This window comes from Cataglyphis hispanica, chromosome 3, assembly GCF_021464435.1.
Source record: "Cataglyphis hispanica isolate Lineage 1 chromosome 3, ULB_Chis1_1.0, whole genome shotgun sequence".
In the NCBI taxonomy this organism is placed as follows: Eukaryota; Metazoa; Arthropoda; class Insecta; order Hymenoptera; family Formicidae; genus Cataglyphis; species Cataglyphis hispanica.
This window is the reverse complement of record NC_065956.1, coordinates 4,495,362-4,510,074: the sequence shown is the minus strand read 5'-3', so window position 1 is coordinate 4,510,074 and position 14,713 is coordinate 4,495,362. Positions and strand designations below refer to the sequence as shown.

Sequence of the window (14,713 nt, the reverse complement as noted above, 5' to 3'; positions counted from 1 at the left end):
TAATTAATTTCTCAAATAGATATTAACTCCGGATATAAATTTAAGACTGCTATAAATTTGTGTATGTACACGATGAATTATAAAGGTATAATGAAACCAGAAGAGGTGGAAACGTAACTCTCACAAGAATGTATCGCGAACGTTTTTCGACCGTGTGATCCACGGACGATCTGGCAACAACGGGGCCCAAAGCAACGATCTTGCGGGAGTACAGGTCTCGTGAGACAGAGACACGATGAACACGAGCGAAAAGAGGAACCCTATAAGTAGTATGCGGTAGTATGACGGAGCTGAGAAGAAGGTAGGAGGTGGAATGCGAGAGAGAGAGAAAGAGCAACGGGCCGCTAAGAGTGCCGGAGTAGCAGCATAGTTGAGTGCGAGGGTCCTGGTCCAGCGCTCGTGAAATGAGTTAGAGACAGTAAAGCTTTCCCGTAAATCTTTTTCTCGCGGCGTTTTTCTTTGTATCGACGAACAAAACAGAAACGATTGAAAGCCGAGGACGCTGCAACAGCGATACGAAAGAAGAAGTACGCAGTGCAAGATCGCGTACGACTACTATCTCCATGTGATCAATTATATGGTTCTCTCTGTTGCTCTCGACGTTACGTCTACCTGATCCGGTCGTCCATAAAGGTAAGCATCGCCAAATCGATCCATCGATCACTCGTTCGCGTCGTTGAATTTTTCGAAAATTCTAACGAAGAAATAAGGTTCCTATCGATGATATTGTCGCCGTATTGTATTCTAAAGTATAATATTATAACGTGACTGATAATTGTTGATTTGTTATTAGAATCCAATTGTTTATTTATATTTCTAGTAAGCTGATAGTGTGATATTTTGAGTCTGCAAATTCAAAATAAACAAAAACGTACCCAAACATCTTTGATACAAATGATATTCGTGTAAAGTTACAGTTGAGAATTCGTCAGCAATAATGATTATTAGATTGTGAGTGATTAGATTATTAGAGAACTAATTAAAAACAACGCGAGCTTGATATTTTGCGTATAATTTTTATGAAATATATTAATTTTGTTAGAGAGTAATATTATGTCTTGTTAACGCCAATATTAATAGTGATATTAATGATGATACATATTTAACGTGCAGACAAATTGTGAACCGTGTTCATGTGTGTTATTATTGCCAAATATATTTTTAAGTATGAATAGATTAATTATGTTATAATACGTGAAATTTTTGTTTTTCCTTCTTTCTTTGAACATTTGGAAATTGAGAATGATAGAGAAATAGATTCTCTTGAAGTAACAGGTAAATAACTATTATTATTTGGAGCAATTGTAATTAATTTAAATTAGTTAAGTAAATTATTTTAAAATCTAATTTATACTCAAAGCCAACAAAATTTACAATACGCATTTCGCGTAACATAATCCATGTCTAATAGGCATAAGGATACATAAACTTATTTTATTCAAATTTATAAAATATAAAAAAAATAGATATATTATAAAATAATAATATACCTTGAAATTTTGCATTCCATTAATTGCAATGAAAATTATATTAATAAATTATTATTTACATATTTTTCTTACAAGTATAAAAAGAAGGTTTTTTTGAATTGCTACGATTAAAAATTTGCTTAATTATCATACGAGTACATATGTAAGGATGTAAAACTCAAACAAATTCGTCATGATGTCTGACACATCGTTACAGTCAAAACTTATCAGCGCTTAAAGAAATACCGACAAGGAAACGTGTATACATTAAACATTTGAGCGCCCGTAGCGAAGAGCAGTAACGATCAATTTCACGCGTATATTGCCCCATAAACTTTTGTTCGCAGAGGCGAACTAAACGCTAATTAATTTTTTTATATCATTTTAAATCATCAGAGACGGACTTTAGTGCATTTCTGGCAATGACATTTTAATCGAATCACATTGCCCGGAATGCGACGTGGTGCGCCGGAAGGGTAAATGACTGCCGTTGATTGCGAGCTCTCGTGTCGCGGTACAATCGACGTCCAATGCGTTCGAAAACTACAAAACCCGGACTAATTAAAAGGGAATCAGGAGGATCCCGATCGTCATTGGTGCCGTCGCATCGCGGTAACACGGAATTCTCTCTCGGCCGTGCGCCGCGATCGACCGAACGTATCAACGAACGCGCGCGCAAATCAAATATTAATAGCGCAATTAGCGCCGATTGTACCTTAATCGGTTTTGCCGCTTTTTCCCAGCATCCACAAATTTCCACGTCCGCGACGCGTCGCGAATCATCCGCAAAAAATTCAGCCGGACGCGGCGCTAGTCGCTTGCGCGCACGGGAGGCAACTGTCATCTTCTTGCCACACTTGTGCAGTCCTATTAATTTCAGATTATCGCAAATTGCTGGCGTTGTTCTCCGTTATGAGATTTTCCCGGCAATGTGGACGCGATAAGAAATAAATTAATGCTCCCTTTAGAGCAAATTGTTTTTCGGTTATATCTTTGAAAATATAGAACCGATTTAAAGTGTAGATTTTAATTTTAGATACAATTATTTTCATATCATATATGTATAAGTATATGTATATACATATATGTATAGGTTTATAATATTTTTTTAGACAAAAAGCCATAACTTGAATCTTTTTTTTTAAGACATCTTTTTTTTTAAACATATATCTTTTTTTAAAGACATATCTTTTTTTTAAGATATACATAAATATAAATTATAATTATTCACGTCTGTGCTTTTGATGTGGGAATTAAGTGGAATCTGCGAACATAATACGAATATTTATAGCGCGACCGACAAGTTTGTGCTTTGGAGGATTTGTTTTGTTAATTACCCAAGTCGATATTACTTAATTCACTTTTGATTAACGATCGTCTGTATACAGGGACAAGTACGGGAACAATGGGTACTAGAGCCGTTGCCGTTGCGGCGGCGGCAGGTGCTGCCGGGATGTCTGGCGAGGCAGGGTTGGCTGGTGTACCGAGACTGTTGGAAGATCTGGCGCGACTCTCCGAGGATAAAGACTCAGCTGATATCGTGTTTCTACTAGGGAGAGACGAGACCCCAGTTTATGCCCACAGAATAATACTTCAAGCCAGGTCGGTCTTAACGAGCATTAATTATAAAAACACATTAATTCTATTCTTAATTTAAAAAGAAATACGAAAACAGAATAGTCTCTCTCTCTCTCATGATATTTCTAGAAAATTATATATTAGATTAAATAGCGAATGAAATTCCTTAAGTTATTATGAAAAAAAGCTCCAACAATATTAAATAAAAATATTTAAGGTATATTCTTAAATAACTTAATAATTAAATAATAAATACTTATATATGTAAAAAGTATTTAAAATCGCATACGGACATATTTTGAGAAATATTACAGATATTACAATGTAATTACGGTAATTAGAAATTTTACTAGAGATTTATTGGATATAATAAATCTCGATGAATTACTCTTGCCAAATTCTCGAAGGAGAAATGATATTATTTCTATTGAACAGTTATTTCCAATATTTTCCGATACTATCAATAATTCGACTGACGAGGTTGCATGCAGGTCACTTTGATAAATGGAGAAGCGTGATGCACTCTGGGGGTATTACATTAATTGTCAATAGTAATTATTATAACATCCCACCGCGCTATTTTGTCGACCGAACTGCCACGAATAAGATTTCCTTGGAGAATTTATATATACAAGCGTGCGATGAATCATCAAGGGAGCGTCAATATCGCGATTTTATAACACATGTGCTTCTGATATATAGATATATTTTCGCTGCGAATATCAGTTACGATATTTGCAAGGCGAATATATGTATTATCCGGAGTTAATTTAACGTAAAATAAAATAATTTATAAATATTCTTGTAAGTCTTTAATGGCAATAAGAAAATTATTATTTAATTCAATAAGAAAATGATTATTTAGCAATCTAGTTAATTAGAAATATTAACGTAAGAATGAAAGTTTCCGTTGAAAAACGTATGATTTTCTTTCACACGAGCTGCAGATGAAACGAATAAAGTCGATTGTTCTGAACGCACGGAAAATATTATTAGAAAAATAGAAAGGCACGATTGTCGAAAGAAGCAGCGATTTATTGAATTCTTCTGTGCCGAAGTTCGTGCGACTAATGAATTTTAATTAAGGGAATGTTACGGCTTATGAAGATAGTTACAGCGAAACGAATCGATCAGCTGTTCTAATTAGGTAGAGATAGACTGAAAGGAGCACTCTTTTTTTTCTAGACTTACGTCGCTTCCATCTTTTGACGCATTTCCTTTTTCTCCTTTACCCGGATTCATAAGGAGAGGACTCGGTTGATATTTAGGGGAAGGGTAAACTTGTCCGAAGGGTTGACGCATCGTGAGACAAGACGGCGCTAATTGTAAAGTCAATTATGACATTTCCGTGAAACCCTTTAATATCGGGCGCGGAAAGTAACGGCGGAGCCTTTGTCATCGCGCCGTCATTTCCACCCTCTGGTATTATTCTCTCTCTCTCTCTCTCTCTCTCTCTATTTCTATCTCTATTTCTATCTCTCTGTCTCTTTCTCTCGATTCAGCCGTCCGCCAATGCGAACCTGGGAAAATTAAGTTACGCGTGTTCGTGACAGATGTCCGCAGTCGAAACGAATGGACAATGCTACCGCACGCTCAAACTCTTTACGACGCTCTTCCGCATTGAAAATCGTGATAAAGAGACGCGTACTCGAGAATTCGCCCATCCGCGATGAATACTGGCTAAAAAGGCGGAAATAAAATTTTCTAAGAGCGTATTACTGTTCCCTCCCTAGGCCTCCGGGTAATCTTTACTTCGACAGAGTTCCGGAGGATATTACAGCATAAATGTAAATGGCAGGAAAATTGAAGTCAAACGATAGTCAAGGAATATATAGTATATATGAATGTTTAAATGTAATTTAACCATGTTAAGTTTTTGTGAGAAAACTTTTTTCTACAAATATTGCAAAAATAAAAAAGATTGCGCTGGGATAATTCCATTATATTCCAATTACATTAGTATTAATAGGCGTATACATAAAAATACTATCATAAAAATTCAATTTATTTTTATATAAATTGGTTACAAAAATTAATTATTGGTAATTCGTTTTTCGGATGGCAAAACAAATTTTTCGCGAAATCTCGGCGCAGAAAGAGAGGTAATCTCCTACATAATATTTTCGGATAAAACCGCGGTTTACAAAACACCAGTTTATTCGGACAAACATCATTTCGCCTTTCCCTGATTTTATGTACAGTCAACACTCTCGAGTTTCGAGCGCCGAGAGCTCGAAACTTTGCCACGTCCATCGAAAACGCTCAGCTTAACTGAGGCCGCAGTGCTCTGTTGTATTTTCGCGCTTTTCATCCACTTTACCTCCGGTTTTCTCACACGATCCAGACCTTTCATATATTTTGCACGTTCCTAACGTCCGCTTATGACTATGCTCTCTTGAAGCATCAGTGAAAATGTTACTGATTAAGGCAGTGACAAAATTTTATCAAAAATCACTATTTTACTGATCTTTAGTAAAAAACATTCACCCTTTGTTCTTCCGTTTTATATTTTACTACGTAATTACACATAATAAGATTTTATATAACTAATATTTAAATTCAGAATTATATGCATATTATATTTTTTTTTTTAAGATGTGATTATTCTACTATAAAAGTAAATTTATAAGATTCTTGGTTAGATATTTATTTTTAAATTTATTGTTAGAATATTTTTGTAATAAAATATATTGCTATGAATTTATGGCATATATAATATAAGACACATTTTTTACATATCACTGATTGAAAAAGCTCTCTAATATTAACTGATTTTTTTCAATAAAATTTCGTTGTTTGCAATATTATACTTATAACTGAAATTATTGCTTATCAGTAATAATACACTGATTTCATTTAAGAGAGTGCCGTGTAACTTGAAAGGCTGCATGTCCTTTGACACAATTATTTTTGATTTGATAGAAAAAAAATGCTGATGTACTTTACACAATCGCACTTTGCACAATGTCCTCTTAAATTCTTCTTTGGCGTTTCAATTAATATATGATTATTTATATACGATTTAGATTAAATAAGAAAAGATTCATCATATTGTAGGTTTCTATAATAGTTAGATAAGTTTTCTTTGCATTATAAATTGCATTGTAAATTGATATATGATGGGCTTCAGACACAATGGGCGAGAATACAATATTTTTTTCCTTCCGTTAACAAAAATAAAATTACATAAAACAATATTAAATAAATGCTACATTATTACATTAAATCGCTAAAATCAATATCAGAGTCATATAATTTTATAGAATTCTGTGAAAAGAAAAATTACTACACAGTGAGCTATCTTTTCTTTAATAAAGAAAATGCTTGCAACGAGTGCTCGCAGAATAGCGAATAAGCAGAATAATACAAGAGCTATTAGCAGATTTAACTTCCGAACGTCGTTATTGAAAGTATGAATTATCATGGATTTCTTTTCCTTTCTATAGAGAACTGTCTGGCAAAACTAATTAACGTTGCTAAGTAAGACTAGGTGGAATAAAAACAAAGTATCTGTCTGAGTCGATTGAAAAAACGAATCAATTTACGCTCCTACGTAACCTCGCTTCTTTTTGTTTTTCTCCTTGTTGGAAAACACTCCACTTCGTAAATTCAATTTTGTTTCGATCGAATATCGAGGAGGTCACAATAGTATACCGCTAGAATGTCGGATTGTATTTTTCTGGACATGACGTTTATTCGATTTCTCATTTAATTATATATCAGTTCTCGTTCCAATCTACCTATTCTATGCGATATTATGCTGTTTGTCAAGTAGAATAGCGATGTATGCGAAACGTTTGACTTTGCATTGTGTGTCAGAATTTTATACAAACTCACTGTCAATATTTAAAATATTGCTACGCACGTTCACTCGGAGTGATAATAAAATAGAAACTCGATATTTGCCAGCATCAAATATAACTTATTTACATATTTAGAGAGAAACTATATTGTTTTTAAATAACAACAAAAATATTTGCAAACCAACAACTCTTTTATTACGCTGTTAAAGTTTATCGACCTGTTTTGATCCCCTGTATATATTTTTGCCTTCATTGTACAATTTTTATGAAAAGTTCGAAAAGTCTAGATCGAACAATTAATAAGTTATATGAGGAAAAACCGTGGGAGGGATATTCTCTCAATCCGCGTTTCCCTTTCTACCTTCACTATCTTGTTTCCAATGTAATAGAAACAGAGATACGTTGTGTGAGGGTGCTTCTGAAGGTTGCCATTAATTTCTAAAGGTAGGAAGAACACGTTTCTGCCGCTGTATCTCGGTTTCGTGTGTCTCTACAGCTTCGTGACGAAGTTAATTAAGCTCTTTCGTTACGAGAAGCGTACGAAAAGTAGCGTATATGGGAAACGGGGAAAGGCGCATGTTTATTCTGAGAGAACGCGTCAGGATAACAGACTGCACAAAGCGCAATGCAATGCCGAGTGATAGAGATACCGTTTGTTTTTAAAAAATTATTTTGCAGGTGCAAGAACTTCACGGCCGCCAAAAGGATCGGCACAGCCAGTAATCCGACACCAGTGCGAATGCCACATGCGCATCCGGAAACATTCCGCCAGTTTATTCGTTACATCTACACCGGCATGGTAGGTATCATGTGCAATTTGATAGCTCTCTACGTACAATCAAATCAGATTTCTGTGATTTTGCAACACCATTTTGTTATTCGGTTATTTTCCTCGCACAATCTCGCTTTTTTAAGTGAGGGAACATTTTTAAATAGTAAAAGATCGATGGAAACTTCATAAATAAATATATATAACATATTATTTCATTGATATTGTCATGATTAATTTAAAAATAGATTTTATATCTTTTTTATTATTAAAAAAACTAAAATTATAAAAGTATTTTTTACGGAGATAATTTTACGAAAATCTAAATAAATATTATATACTACTCTGCAAAATATTATTTGACTAATTTTAGAAAATATGTATTTAAAAAAATTACTACATATATTGTATAATATTTTGTAAGATTCTTTTATGTGCTTTTATATTTATAAAAAAAGTTAATATGATTTTTTAAGTATTTTTTATTTATTTCAAGTAGTGATTAATCTTGAGAGAGAAGTTTTATCTCTTAAAATTCAAAATTAGATTTTAATTACTGCACATATATGTTGGATAAATCTATATTTAGACGATAAGATATTGTGTGCAAAAAATTTTATAAAGCTTATTATATTACACAAGATTACGATAAATGGTCACATAAATTTTCTCTCACCTGATTGCAGATAATATTACAAGACAGTGGGATTTTCGAGATGTTAGGATTGGCACAAGAACTTGGTATCGAGGAACTTTGGAGAAGTTGCGAGGAACATGTATCTGCCACTTTAAGTCCCGGAAACGCATGTGCACTTTTAACCGCTGCTTTGGAGGCTCAGGAACGAGTTCCAGGTATGTATTTAAATACATACATACATACATACATACATACATACATACATATATATATGTATATATATATATATATATATATATATATATATATATATATATATATATATATATATTGTAATTTGCATATTGCAAATTAGACTTTGAAAACTCTTGATTCTCGAATTGCGTTATTATTATATAATATGTATGTATGTATATATATATATATATATATATATATGAAAAAATATAGAAAAATTTTACTCACGATAGCAAATGAAGGCTTCTCTTTTATCGATATCATGTTTCACCGAATATACGTTCTCGGCAGCACATTACAGCTGTCTTCTCGCTCCATCTTTCCTAGCAATAAAATATAAAACATTAAATATATGTATATACAAATTTAATACACACATTATACTAAATAGAATTATACATATATACAAATATATTTAATGATAACGATAATGAAAAAAAGAGATTTTTATTATACTTTGTTAAAAATTAAAATATTAATATAGTTTTTCATTATCTATCTTTTATATTTTTATTATTTTAATACAGTATTTTTATACAATATAATGCATTATTACAAAACATATATTTAAAATAACTTTTGAATCACCGTTGAGATAATATTTATATATATATATATATATATATATATATATATATATATATTATAAAATAAGATAAATTAAAATTATTTTAAATATATTTGTTTTGTAATAATGCATTATCTTGTATAAAAAATATTACATAAAAATAATAAAAATGTTTAAAAAGAAATGATAAAAAATCACATTTTTTAAATATTTAACGAAATATAATAAAAATCTTTCTCTCTCATTATCACATTTTAATATATTATTCAAATAAAGCGACTCGAACGAAATAATATCCTATTTATATATCTAATATTTTGTAAAAATAAGTAATTATTTAAATATTTTATTAGACGTAAAATATTTTCGATAATAAAAAAACTATTTGTTGACAAACATATAAAAAAAAAGTTAAATATAAAACAAGTTTTCAGATAAAAATTGTCTATTTTAATGACTAATAAAACGAATTATAGAAAATTAATTTTGAAAATTAATTTTGATTTAAAGATATTTATATTACAATTATGGCTATTAATAGTTCTTTCGTGTTGATATATCAGGATGCAGCATAAAATCAGAAAACGGCAAAATTTAATTTTATTCATTTATTACTATTTAAATATTCAGAACAAAAGTAATACTGATAATATTAACAAAAAATTAAAATTAATTTCATTTTGGCGAGTTTAATTGCTCTTTATACGCGAGAAAAAGCAAATTTTATATCATATTTTTATTTATTATTATTTGAATAAATAGAAGGATCATTATCGTATGCAATGGTATCCAAATATAGACTCAGCAATCATATTAGCATTAACTTATTATTGTTAACAATATTATAGAAGTAAATATATGCACATACTTGACGATTATCGTGCATTTATTGCAGTTGGGCGATCATTGCATTTCGGCGAAAAAACTTTCGAAATGTACGAAATAGTGTGTGGTATCCTTCGGGAACCTAAAAAAGCGAATTATCGAAGTCTCAATACGGATTGCACGCGATATTTAACGCATTATCTATGACACGTTGAACGTCCGATAATTTACGAGAAACACTCGCGACAATTTCTCGCGCGGGAGATTTTTCCGAGAGAATAACAATCGCGACAAACACGGAGCGATATGAGCACAACTCTGCAATCGTTGCGAGACGCATCCCGACATTCACTGCGATTAGAAATCAATCGAAGAACGCGATACGCGCGATTCTCGAAATATCGAAACGCTCGAAATAACAATTCAATTGCAATAGACGCGTATGTAATCGAAATAAGATCTGAAATATTTTTAGTAGATATGAGAAATATGGTCTCTTGAAATGTAAAAAATTAATTTCAATAATTTATCTTGATTATTTATTGAAATGTAACGTACACTTTGAATTATTCGATTGACCAATCAGAATGAAGCAGCCATGAAAGTAAATAGTGTCGTCAAGTTGGCATCATTGCCGCGAGATCGCCATATTTGTCGGCGTCCCACGCTACAAAACACGCTTGCAAGGTATTCTGTGTTTGTTGTTCGTTATCCAATTTTTGAAATATACGAAAAATGTCGTACAAGGGACCGCAAAAAGTCCAGAAGGTGATGGTTCAGCCCATCAACCTAATATTTCGATACCTGCAAAACCGTTCGCGCGTGCAAGTCTGGCTGTTCGAGAACGTGAACTTGCGGATCGAGGGCCACATCGTCGGCTTTGACGAATACATGAACCTCGTGCTGGATGATGCCGAGGAGTATCACCAGAAGACGAAAAACAGGAAGCAACTCGGACGAATCATGCTGAAGGGCGATAATATCACGCTAATACAAAATACAAATCCTGGTGCAAATTAATGGCGAGAGGAAGGTTATAACCTCAACCCGGCATGAAATTTGGCGGGCGGCGTGTTTGACAAACTGATTTCTTGGACTGTGAGAAAAGCGCTCAGGGAGATTGTTTAACTGTAAAAATTCGGTATATATAGTAATAAAACGGTTTTTTAAACGTAAGAAAAATTGTATTTGCGTGATGAATGCGTGGATGGAGATTTATAGTTTGTAATACTTTTAGTTATCTCGATACAAAATTCTACTATATCAATACTGACAAATGCGAAATACAATCAAATTTTGTTATGAAATCATCCGATATTTTATGTCAATGAATATTCCATTTGTCTAATATAAATTTTAATTTAAATTTAATTTTGAACAAATATTTTTTGCAATATATTATCGTGCATTGCTAGTGCTTATTAGCGCTACAAACAATGTAGAATTATATCTTGTATGACATTTCTTGTGGAAACCTATGCTGAATGTGTATTGTATGACTCTATAAAAGATAAATAGTATACATATATACACAATTATTAAATAATTTCATATTCTCTAAAAAATCTCTATTTATTTTTACCTAGACTAGATATTTATTACAATAATCTATGTAGCAGGAAAAAAATTAAAGAAATATAGTTGTATAGGGAAGTAATATCTAAATATGTATTGCAAGTCATGATTGAATAAAGACTAAAGAAATCAACATAAGAGAAGTTTACTAAAAAATAAATATGTATATTTTATAAGAAATTATAAAAGGTAAAGTGCTTGATTTATTTGCTTAAAAAAAAAAAACCTTTAATTATATATATATTACATTTTATAAAAATATTTCTTGTAATTTTCAAATAAATTTTATTTCTCTCTGTTATCATTAAAAATAACGATCATTTTCAAACACTTCAAGTTTAAGTAATATTTACAAAAACCATTTTTTATAGATTATTTATTTGTGGTTTTAGGTGGGAAAACTGCATGTTCATCTTTTATCGAGAAATGTTTTGCTTTTATTGGGGAAAACGCCGTGGACACTGTAAAGACGACAGCATTTTGTAATCTTCCAAAGGATGCCTTGGTAAAATTGATATCATCAGATTACCTTGGTTTGGAAGAAGAGGATGTATGGCGGGCTGTCCTCAATTGGGCAAAATATCAGGTCTGTTTGTTTTGCTTTATTTAATTTCTTGATATGCTTCAAATTTTATCAATCAAATTATCATAGCAATTTAAAGATATGCTTCTTAATTGTATCATTCTTTTAGGCTGGGGTGACACAGCCCACGCAACACTGGACCGAGGAGGAGCGTTTAAGGGTGTGTCAACATTTATCTGGTGTGATAAATCATGTAAGGTTGTTGCTGATAGACAGTCAAGTATTTGCAGAAGAGGTAGAGCCGACCGGAGCGGTGCCGATAGAAATGTCGTTGGAGAGGTACGAATTTTTCAATCCCGATCGATCGAGCGGCTCGAAATTTGTAAGGTATGATCTAACGGGGCGGCATTCACCGTTTGGTGGTATCGCCTTCGATCTCGACGTTTCGCTTTAGGTATAGGTATGCAGCTTTGCCGAACAAGTATTCGGAGATTTGCTCTGACAAACGGCTGCATCCGCGAGTGAGTCCGTTCCTTTTTCCGAGTTCGCAGATCCTTTCCAGAGACAAAGTGGGTTTCCAACGACTCTTGAATCAATGGTACGGAATCTCTAAACAGAGTTGGCGATTAGTCTACCGGTAGGTTTCAAGAATATGGACCGATTATTCCAACTTCTTGGTAGATTTATCAATTACCCAGATAAGATAAATATCATTAAATGTTTCATTTATTGATAAAGTTACCAATAGATGAAAATGGATTAAATTGTAATTACCAAGAGATAATTTTACTTGATGTTTCAACCATCGAATAAAGATTTCTATTTATATCTATATATATGACATTTAATATGGGTAACTGACAGATAAATGTACCAAGAAATTGGAACAATCGGTTCTATATCATGTAAAAAATATTTAAAAAGAAATTCATTATAATAAACAATGAATTAAACAAAATTATCTTTCGTGTAAAAATTTTTATCTCAAAATGATGAATCAATTATTTTCTTAACAATCTATATATATATATATATATATATATATATATTTATACAAAATTATTGAATAATATTTAAACATCATTTACAATGATTTAAACATTGTTTACATTTGTTTACATAGTTTTATTGTATAATCTGTAGATAAAATGCAGATCTTTTATTAAAAAAGTATTATATGCATGATATGTGCAATAATATCGAATTGAACAATTGTGATTCACAAATTACTGCTTCCAGAGCATCCACTCATGGCTATTCCGCTGCGTCTTTTCATCGACACTGTGATAACGTTTGTCCAACATATGTGATAGTGCTGGTGGGTATAATTATTTTTATTTCAAATTTTCTATATCTGCTTCAAAACATCTTCTATTATATTTCAGGGAGTACGCGGCGAAATATGCGGAGGATTTAGCGATGTTCCGTGGGGTAAAACTAACTCGAAGGCGCAATATATTGCTTCGGAAAAGAGTTTTCTGTTCACATTGACGAATAATCAAGACGTACCGCCGACGAAATTCGATATTGTGAAGAAATCCTTTGCAATCTGCTATCATCCCGAGTAAATATTTTCGTAGAAAAGTTTTATGATCATTAAATTTTCAAATATTTTATAAATTAATTTTATTTAATCTATGTTCTGTATTACAGCATAGGACCGATCTTTGGTGCTGGAGCTGATCTGCTTATATCGAGCAACTGCAATGTCAACAAGGAGAGCTATAGCAATCTTCCGCACAGTTACGAGGGGGATCACGCGTCTAATCAGCTACTCATGGGTGATTATCATTTCTCGGTAGTTGATTATGAAGTTTTTACCCCGAGTCATCCTGTTCCCAAATCTAATCATTGATTTAATTATCGTAATAAAATCAGCATTTCACATTGCTTGTAAGAAGTATATTTATCTTATTTGTTACATTTCGTTCGTGATTTATAAGAAAAATGGCGATAATAATTTAGTCGTGCCAGTTATATTGACGTATATATTATTCAAAGAAAAAAGAAAAAATGACATAACTAAAAGACTGATTTTATTATTTTTCATTTTGATATAATTATATTTTACTTATACTTTATATATACTTATATGATATTTTTTTTGTAATAATGTCTCACAAATAAATATCAAATTTATCTATTGAATATATATACTCACGTAATATCTACTCTGATTCATACGACATACTTCATAGTCTAAAAGAGTAAGTATATAAATGTTCTGTACTCTCGGAACTATACATAATACATGACTTATGTGTTCGTCAAATAGAACATTGCGAAAAAGACACACGTCAGCGTAGGTAACGCGAATGTGTATATTTATGAAACCGTCCCATCGAGTATTCTTGGCATACGTACATTGAATATTCATATCAAAGTATTACGACTAAATTCGGCCGTCTGTCACCTAACATTACCACGTTAAACAGTTACATTCGTAAAATCAGTCTAGCCGACCTCGTATTTTTGTATTTTTCGCGGTGAATTCATGTATATATTAACGTCAAGACGTGAGACTCAATTGCTCACATTTGTTTTATAAAAGAAGACTATTATTATTAATAATAATGTTAGTAATTTAATAAAACAATGTTACATTCTTTTTATAAAATTAAACACTTCGAAAATTTTTTTTTATTTGTTGTCAAATATTATTTATGATTTCTTCTAAAAACAAATTCTTTTATATACTATATATCACAATCATATATCAAAATATTATC

At 31.9% G+C, this 14,713-nt stretch overlaps 3 protein-coding genes across 7 annotated transcripts in view; 2 read left to right on the top strand and 1 right to left on the bottom strand.

Annotated features, from left to right (window-relative positions):
* LOC126848376 (frizzled-2-like) overlaps positions 1 to 10,199 on the bottom strand; it is a 97,243-nt gene extending 87,044 nt beyond the window's left edge. The window contains exons 1-2 of one of the 2 annotated variants that reach the window (XM_050589226.1): positions 9,930 to 10,199; positions 8,722 to 8,816 (exon numbers count right to left, since the gene is read on the bottom strand). The gene's annotated coding sequence lies outside the window, so the exon portion shown is untranslated. The remainder of the gene's footprint in view (positions 1 to 8,721; positions 8,817 to 9,929) is intronic. The other variant, XM_050589228.1, reaches the window with a different exon arrangement.
* LOC126848386 (serine-enriched protein) lies at positions 279 to 14,546 on the top strand. Of its 4 annotated transcripts, none has more exons than XM_050589251.1 (10): positions 279 to 633; positions 2,858 to 3,071; positions 7,529 to 7,649; positions 8,306 to 8,471; positions 11,854 to 12,047; positions 12,154 to 12,371; positions 12,439 to 12,621; positions 13,224 to 13,302; positions 13,370 to 13,548; positions 13,638 to 14,545. In XM_050589251.1, the coding sequence occupies exons 2-10, from the start codon at positions 2,875 to 2,877 to the stop codon at positions 13,837 to 13,839; spliced, it is 1,539 nt and encodes a 512-aa protein (XP_050445208.1). In that variant the 5' UTR covers positions 279 to 633; positions 2,858 to 2,874; the 3' UTR covers positions 13,840 to 14,545. The 4 variants fall into 4 exon arrangements, with proteins under 4 accessions (XP_050445208.1, XP_050445211.1, XP_050445210.1 ...); XM_050589254.1 differs by having other exon boundaries at positions 281 to 633; positions 12,154 to 12,323; positions 13,638 to 14,544; XM_050589253.1 differs by lacking the exon at positions 279 to 633 and adding an exon at positions 917 to 951 and having other exon boundaries at positions 13,638 to 14,546.
* Positions 10,521 to 11,451, top strand: LOC126848414 (probable small nuclear ribonucleoprotein E). Its single transcript, XM_050589308.1, has one exon. The coding sequence runs from the start codon at positions 10,622 to 10,624 to the stop codon at positions 10,904 to 10,906; it is 285 nt and encodes a 94-aa protein (XP_050445265.1). The 5' UTR covers positions 10,521 to 10,621; the 3' UTR covers positions 10,907 to 11,451.
* Positions 14,547 to 14,713: the final 167 nt, after the last annotated feature.

What these genes read in the sequence shown, in the direction of transcription:
- LOC126848386 (XM_050589253.1), top strand. Translation starts at nt 2,875, where the DNA reads ATGGGTACTAGAGCCGTTGCCGTTGCGGCGGCGGCAGGTGCTGCCGGG. An exon ending in AGAATAATACTTCAAGCCAG is followed by an intron (nt 3,072 to 7,528) that starts GTCGGTCTTAAC and finishes ATTATTTTGCAG; the next exon opens with GTGCAAGAACTTCACGGCCG. An exon ending in AGTTGGCGATTAGTCTACCG is followed by an intron (nt 12,622 to 13,223) that starts GTAGGTTTCAAG and finishes TACTGCTTCCAG; the next exon opens with AGCATCCACTCATGGCTATT.
- LOC126848414 (XM_050589308.1), top strand. Translation starts at nt 10,622, where the DNA reads ATGTCGTACAAGGGACCGCAAAAAGTCCAGAAGGTGATGGTTCAGCCC.